Source organism: Amyelois transitella, chromosome W (genome assembly GCF_032362555.1).
Source record: "Amyelois transitella isolate CPQ chromosome W, ilAmyTran1.1, whole genome shotgun sequence".
Lineage (NCBI taxonomy): Eukaryota > Metazoa > Arthropoda > Insecta > Lepidoptera > Pyralidae > Amyelois > Amyelois transitella.
Genome location: NC_083536.1, coordinates 1,818,217 through 1,826,727, shown reverse-complemented (window position 1 = coordinate 1,826,727; position 8,511 = coordinate 1,818,217). Strand labels below are relative to the sequence as shown.

General features: G+C 49.5%; 1 protein-coding gene across 1 annotated transcript; it reads left to right on the top strand.

Annotated features, from left to right (window-relative positions):
* Nucleotides 1-236: 236 nt before the first annotated feature.
* On the top strand, nt 237-1,703 carry LOC132904029 (uncharacterized). Its single transcript, XM_060953955.1, has one exon. It carries the CDS (start codon nt 237-239, stop codon nt 1,701-1,703), a length of 1,467 nt encoding a protein of 488 aa, XP_060809938.1.
* Nucleotides 1,704-8,511: the final 6,808 nt, after the last annotated feature.

Below are 8,511 nucleotides of genomic sequence, written 5' to 3'. Positions count from 1 at the left end.
CGTACAGCAGTCTGGGAGGGTCACTGTATGCCACGGACTGCTCCGACTCGGAAGGGGAACAGCTTCCCGAGGTAACAATGGTGGAGGGCCCTACGTCTTTAAAGAGGAGGGCCGAGGATGCCGAGGTGGACACGCTCCCTGAAAGGGGTACAAAAACAAGCATGTCCAAGAGAGGGCGTGCGCCTGCAAAGGCGACCAGTGCGGGGCTGAGCTAGGCTAAGGCCAGGCTGTCACAGATGGCATCAGAATTCGCCGAATTCGAAGATGAGGCGGACAGAACGGCGGGATGCCTAAAAGATCCCCAAGAAAATGCAAGTGAGGCCTCAACAGTGGACGGCCAACTAGAGGTGGTGCGCAAGGCGGCCCGAACCGTACTTGAGGAGGCCAAGAAGTCGGGCAACCTTAAGGGGACTACTTGGGCGAAAATGAAGGCCGCCTGTGCCGAGATCTTCGCAGCGGCGGATAAAATCTCGGACCGAGGCGAAGAGGCAGAGGTCATCCGCAAAATGGCGGCCGACAACAAAAGAATGCGGGAGGAGTTGGCGCTGCTCAGGCAGGAGACCAAAGCCCTCCGTACCGCATTCTCGGAGAGGAAGGCCCCCAATGCGGAGACCCTAGACTCGACGGCCGATATTATGGCCCAAGTTGATCGCTCCATGCGGTCGTTCGGAGAGACCCTCACCAGGGACCTATTCCTCTCACTGGGGGGAATGGTGAACGACCGCATCAAGAAGCTAGAAAAGAGGGCTATTGTTGCCCCTCAGGAGGTGCTGCGTCCACCGCTTGCGGCTGACCGTCGCAATAAGGAGGCTGGAAAGGCCCATGATGCCAAAAAAGTTGAGGCACCCATACAACCCGGAAATGTGGGGGCAGTTGCAGGTTCCACCCTGATGCCCCCGGCAAGACCTGGCCCGGCGCCCAAAGCGCCTAAAGCCACAACGGCAAAGGCCCAGCAAGCTCCCTCACAGGATGCTTCTGGCGCCCCACCCCAGGAGGAACCCTCCCCCTCCTCCTCTTGGTCGGAGGTAGTTAAAAAAGGGAAAAATAAGGGGAAGGGGAAAAAATCCTCCCCTCCTGAGGTGGATAGTGCGGCTCCTCGCCCTACGGTCCCTGCACCGGTCAAGCGGCAGTATGCCTTTCCGAAATCGACGGCTGTGGTGGTGACTCTCAAGTCGGGTGCCACAGTCGACTACAAAACGGTGATGGAAAGGGTCACCACGATAAAACTGGCGACGGTGGGTGTGGATCACGTGGCGGCGAGGAGTACGGCGACGGGTGCCAGAATCATCGAGATTCCCGGAAACGACAGCAGCGTTGTCGCTGACAACCTTGCTGACAAAATCCGGGAACTGGTGGGGGATGTGGCCGAGGTCACGAGGCCGTACAAAACGGCCCAAATCAAGATCTCCGGGTTTGATGAATCAATCACCCCGGAGACATTGCGAAATGAGGTGTCCCTGGCCGGCAAATGTCCACCGGAACACGTAAAGGTGGGGCAGATCCGAATGACACCGGACTTCACCGGGGCTGTCATCGTGACCTGCCCTGTAGCTGTGGCTTACGCCCTCGTGGCAGACGGCCGTATATTAATTGGTTGGTCGTCTGCCAAAAACACTGGCTTGGAACCCCTGCCCATGCGCTGTTTCAGGTGCATGGGTTTGGGCCATACGAGGGCGTTGTGCCCATCACCGGTGGACAGGTAAGAACTCTGCCACAGATGCGGGAAAACGGGGCACCTCACACAGCAATGTGTTGAGAAGGAGCCCTGGTGCGCGGTGTGCCAACATGCCAAACTCCCGGCGAAGCACACAATGGGAGGGAAGGCGTGTAACCCCCCGCGCACCAAGGGACGACTGGAGCCCACCGGGCTGAAAAGAGTAGGCAACACAATGGAGCACTAATGCCCAGACGTCAGCACCAAGCACTTGAGCTGCTGCAGTGCAACATCAACCGCTCCGCCCGCGCGCAATACCTCTTGCTGCAACACCTGGCGGAGTGGGGCATTAGTGCTGCCATTGTGTCTGAGCCGTACTTTGTTCCCCCACTCCCTACGTGGGTAAGGGACACGGAGGGAGAGGTCGCGGTGACCATACCCCGGTTGGGAGACCGGCCTCCTCTGGTCAAGCAGAGTGCAGGCCGGGGCTACGTTGCGACTAGATGGGGCGACATGGTTCTTGTCGCTGTGTACTTCGCCCCATCTAGACCGCGACGGGAGTTTGAGTCCCTCCTCTTAGAGGTGGGCGGATTATTGCGGGAGCGGCGCCCATGCCTGTAATAGTGGCGGGGGACTTTAATGCCAAGTCTTTGGTATGGGGTTCCCCCGTCACTGACCTGCGCGGCAGGATCCTCTCCGACTGGATGGTGGCATTGGGGCTGTGTGTCCTAAACCAGGGCACTGCCAACACCTGTGTACGGTGGAATGGGGGCTCTATAGTGGACGTTTCGTTCGCTACCCCTTCCGCCGCTGCACGTGTCACAGGTTGGCGTGTCCTGGGGGATGTGGAGACCCTCTCCGACCATTTATATGTTCGGATGTCGGTCTCCAGACCGGCTTCGGTGCGGCCGCCCAGTCAAGGTCGCAATCTCCCGAGGGACCGGTTCCGCAAGTGGAGCCTGGCCAGCCTCGACGCTGACTCAGCTGAAGAGGCGGCCATGATAGAACGTTGGCGAACACCATCGCCAGACCGGTCCCTCGACGTGGAGGAGAGGGCCTGCCGCTTTCGGGCGTCGCTTGTCGCAGTCTGCGACGCCTCTATGAGGGGATCGGGTCCGCCGCCTAACAAAAAACGGGTACACTGGTGGTCGGAGGAGATCGCCGTACTCCGACGTACCAGCAATAGTGCCCGCCGGGCATACACCCGGTGTAGGCGGCGAAGGACGATTGTGGAGGGTGAGGAGGAGCTCCTGCGAATGACACTTAGAGAGGCCAAGGAGGCCCTGTCCAAAGCGATCGCCAAGGCCAAGGATGAATCCTATAAAGAGTTCTTGGCCGCCTTGGACCGGGACCCTTGGGGGCGGCCGTACAAACTTGTACGGAACAAAATGCAGTGTGCCGCCCCGATGGCCTCTCTTGAACCGGAGCTCCTCCGAAACGTGGTGGAGGGACTCTTCCCCGAGGTCCCAGAGTTTGCCCCTCCGAGAATGGCTGCCCCGGAGCGGGAGTCCTCCGATATGATGGAAGTGCCGCCGGTCACTGACGCAGAGATGGAGCGGGTCATAGACCGACTCCATCGAAGCAAAAAGGCGCCGGGTCCTGATGGGGTCCCGGGCCGAGTCATACCGGTGGCGCTTATATACCTTGGGGATCGCCTGAGGGACTTATTTGAAGATTGTCTCCAAACAGGGCGGTTCCCAGGGGTATGGAAGGAAGGCCGGCTCTGCCTTCTGAGGAAAGAGGGTCGGCCAGAGGACTCCCCCAGCGGATGGAGGCCCCTTGTAATGCTGGATGAATCCGGAAAGATGCTCAAACGAGTAATAGCGTCCCGGATCATCCGGCATCTTGAAAACAGGAGGCCGGACATCTCGGACCGCCAGTTCGGGTTCCGGACTGGGCGGTCTACCATTGACGCAATTGGGGCACTGAGGGATTTCTCGGAGAGGGCAACTGAGAGGGGGGGTGGGGCCGTGGCTGTGTCCCTTGACATCGCCAACGCCTTCGGCTCCATCCCCTTTGAGGTGATAAAGGAGGCACTTCGGTTCCACGGGGTGCCCCTTTATCTATGGAGGATCGTGGAGCACTACCTCACGGCGAGGGTAGTGCTCTACGAGAATAAAGATGGCATGATAACGTCGAGGGCAATGGTCTGCGGTGTTCCCCAGGGGTCGGTGCTGGGACCCCTGCTGTGGAACATCGGCTATGACTGGGCCATCCGCGGGGTCCTCTTGCCCCGGATGGCGGTCATCTGTTATGCGGATGACACGTTGGTCGCTGTCTGGGGCGAAGAATTGGAGGGGACCCTACGCAGAGCGGCAGTCGCGGCAGACCTGATGGTTTACCGCATCAGGCTGCTGGGACTGAGGGTGGCCCTCAACAAAACTGAGGCCATTGCCTTCGGCGGAAGAGGTTGGAGGCCTCCGGCTGGCGCGTCCATTCTAGTAGATGGAGAAAGAGTCCGGATGATGCCGAATATCAAATATCTCGGCATCATACTGGACCCACGGTGGGACTTCGGGGAGCACTTTAGGCGAATGGCTCCCCGAATCGTTGGTGCAGCGTCAGCACTCAGCCGACTGCTGCCCAACGTAGGAGGGCCGGGTGCCCCGTGCCGTCGCCTGTACGCGAATGTCACTCGCAGCATGGCACTGTACGGGGCACCGATATGGGCGGATAGGCTCTCCGCTGCCAACAAGGCCCTGCTTCGGCGGCCACAAAGAGTGGTAGCCATCCGAATATGCAGGGCCTACATAACGGTGGCGTGGGCGGCAGCCTGCGCCTTAGCTGGCACCCCACCGTGGGAACTGGACGCGCTGGCCCATATGGAGGCCTACAAGGAGAGGGCAAGGTGGCGGGCTCTGCCTGCCGCCGAAAGAGAAGTGGACGGCAGAGGCAGGGAGACGTGGGACCTGGTCGTGGCTAGGTTACGGGAGCGATGGAGGAGTGACCTCGAAAACTCCGAATTCGGAGTTCGCACCATCGGGGCACTCCTTCCATCGCTGGACAAATGGCTGAATCGACGCCACGGCCAGGTGTCGTACAGGTTGGCACAGGTAATGACCGGGCATGGCTGCTTCGGTCATTACCTGTACCGTATTGGAAAAGAGAGCAGTGAGGTCTGCCATGAGTGTGGAGAGCCGGATGACACGGCCCAACACACTCTGGCAGACTGCTCAAGGTGGTCGACTCAGCGACAAGAGATGATGGAGGTATTAGGGGATGGCGACCTCTCGCTGCATAACGTCGTTGACAGGATGTTATACAGCGAGAGGAACTGGGCGGCGGTTGCTTCCTTCTGTGAGACCGTCATCTCGCAGAAGGAGGCTGCTGAGAGGGCGCGGGAGGAAGACCCAAACGCGCCCTCACATAGACGTGGACGGGGTGGTAGAAGGCGAGCGCGTTACCGCGCTCACCTACTCCCCCAGTAGGACGCCTAGTCCTGGGAAGAATGGACGACTAGCAACTTACTAGTCGTCCAAGAAAGCAAGATCCTCGGTAAAGCCGCATCGGGGAGCCAGAAGGCATCATGGTAGAGTGCATAGTCGATCCCATGATGCCTTCGAAATGGCAGGAAGGCAGCGCCGGAGGGGTTTTAGTGCGGTAATCTGGCACACTCGGTGCCAGGAGTCCCACACTCTCCCGGGTGAAGACCCGGGGGGACGTCCGTAAATGGATTTCCCCTTCGTAACAAAAAAAAAAAAAAAAAGTTTTTGCAGAAGATTATGAAAAAATCATAATGAACTGTAAACATGAATTAGTACTATTGAGAAGTAATACAAATCTCAATTCCTTATTACTAAGTTCTGGAGAAATTGTCGAAGATATAAATATAAATAAAATAGTTTGGCGAGTTCCTCATGTTCGAGTGTCGGACCGTGAAAGAATCAATTTACTTAAACATTTAGAAAAAGATCGAGCGATAACCTTAGCGTTTCGTAACTGGGATTTGTATGAGTACCCATTGTTACCCAAAACCAGGAAACATACTTGGTCCATTAAAACTTCATCACAGTTGGAGAAACCAAGATTTGTTATTATTGCTTTACAAACAAACCGTAAAAGTAATGCAACAATGTCGATGGCAGAGTTCGACCATTGTCATATTCGAGACGTAAGAGTATTTCTAAATTCTTCATATTATCCGTATGAAGGTTTAAATATTAGTTTCTCAGACAATAGATATTCATTAATATATGAACAATACGCAAGATTTCAACAGTCTTATCATAGTCGCCGAGCGGAGCCGTTGATGGGATTAAAAGAATTTAGAGACATAGCTCCGTTATTTGTTATAGACTGTTCACGACAGCATGAAATGTTAAAGGGATCAATTGATGTGAGAGTTGAGAATTCGAATCTGACCAAGACATACCCGATCAAACGGCTGCATATTGTCTGATACTAAACGATTGCATATTTGAATACAAGCCATTGAGCAATATTGTTAAGAAGTTATCATGAATGATAATACAATAATCATAGATTTACAAGGGTTCAAGGATTTGAAAAATAATTTTATTGTTAAGGAATTTTCGATTGCAACTAAGGAATACACACAAACTTTCTTGGTTAAAGCACCTTATTCTTTTAAAACTCTTTTTTTTTTTTTTTTTTTTTTTTTTTTTTTTTTTTTTTTTTTTTTTAAATTACACAGATTGAGTTAGCCTCGAAGTAAGTTCGAGACTTGTGTTACGAGATACTAACTCAACGATACTATATTTTATTTTATAATTTTATAATAATAATAAATACTTATATAGATAAACATCCAAGACCCAGGCCAATCAGAAAAAGTTATTTTCTCATCATGCCCTGGCCGGGATTCGAACCCGGGGCCCCCGGTGTCACAGACAAGCGTATTACCGCTGCGCCACAGAGGCCGTCAAACTCTTTCTGATGAAAAAAAAAAGCTAGTTCGATGGTTAGAAAATAATCTGGGACTACATTGGTACGAAGGGTTTATCGATTATCGAGAATTCCGGCGAGTTATAATTCCATATTTAAAAAGTAAAAATGTCTTAATTAAAGGAAATGAGAAGATTGTATGGATTCAAGAGTTATGCAACGATTGTGAAATTATAGAACTGGGTGAAAAGGGTTGTCCTAAATTACTTAAATTATATGAGGATTATTGTGAGGAGAATAATCAGGTGTTAAATTGTGTTCATCATAAAAAAGGTGTGCTTTGAAAAATGCACTCTGTTTAAAAAAGTGGTGTCAAGACAATTTTGTGTTTAATTCTTTATTTCAATTATAATAACATTTTTAGAATAATAAAAATATTTACTGAAAAAAATATACTGTGTTCTTATTATTATTATTTAGGTTATGGTTCCTAATTAAACTATAAAATAAAGGCACATATCTTTTAAATTTTACGTTTATTGATACTAGGCAAATAACAAATCTGTAAAAAATAACACAATGACTTAAAAAATGATAAAGGAAATTACATTAATTGACATACATTTATATATAATTTTAAAACCAGTTGGTATAACTATAGTTACAAATTTTTTTTAAATATTACTAATATTTTTTTCAGTCTGGTCCATAATTTCATCACCAACATCTTTTACCACATATTGAGAGCTCAATAAGACCCTATCGTCCTGAAGACAGTCACTTATTAATTGATTACACTCTAAGGCAAGCACTTGAATCTTGATCAGTCTAAGACCTTTGTGGGGAGCACTTTTTATCACAAACGATTGATGGGGAACATGTGATTTGACAATCTTTTTGGAAAAATCTACCTTATTGCGACCCCCCTTTAACTTCATTTTCCGTTTATGAGTACTTAATTTTGATTGTTCGGTGGGACGACTATGTATCTTGAAAAGTTCTTCGGAGAATCCAAACGAATCTCGAGGACATTGAAATGACTCTGGTATTAATGTTTCACTATCTGGAAAGATAGCGATATCGCGTCCTGTTGTCTGTAACAAAAAATAAAAATACACATAACAATAATTCTAATAAAACGGGTTTGATCCCCGACCAGGCTAACATGGAAAAATAGTGTTTATTAGATTGATCTGGGTGGGATTTATTAAAAATTATAGTATCGTTGGTACTTATCCTGCGACACAAGTTTACCACTTACTATGGGGCTAGCTCAATCTGTGTGGTTTATCCCATCTTATTTAAATTAATAATAAAGAAAGAAATTTTTTGGTACCTTCTGTTCACGCGCCTTGGCTTTTGATTTTTCGAAAGCTTGTATTTTAATTAATTCCTCAGTCAATCCATCTGATAGACGTTGAGCATGTTCAAAAGAATCGGGAATAAATGTTTCATTATCTGAATTAGCAGTCACATCATCTACGTATTGCGGCGTCTGTAAAAAAACATTAATTTAGAATAACATTAAATCAATCTTATATCTATAAGAAACAATTAAATATATAAAGCAACTTACCATTGTTTTAGTTTTTAAATACTTAAATTTATTGGAAGCAACGTCCTGTGGTGTGGACTATGCGCTTGATCGTACAAAAGTGATACATGTCACATACAGTTTGCGCACTGCACTCAAATAAAAATGCATACGCGGCGCGATTTTGTCCTTGCTAAAATGTTTTGTGTCATAGTCGTTCAAATTACTATTCACGTTAGAACACGTTCATTCATATTGTAATTAGATACCAAGGTATATCAATAAAATTTATTACAATGAACAAAAAATACATGCACAGAACGCTTCGTCCACACAGCGGTTTGACGAGCTCCGTGGCTCAGCGGTTATCAAGCTGAACTGAGACACGGAGACCTCGGGTTCGATTCCCGACCGGGTCAAGATGTAAAACGATCTTTTTTTTTCAGTTTGTCCCGAGTATGGTTTTCTATACGTGAAT

Excerpts from the sequence above, each read along its gene's own strand:
- LOC132904029 (XM_060953955.1), top strand. The coding sequence starts at position 237 with ATGGCATCAGAATTCGCCGAATTCGAAGATGAGGCGGACAGAACGGCG.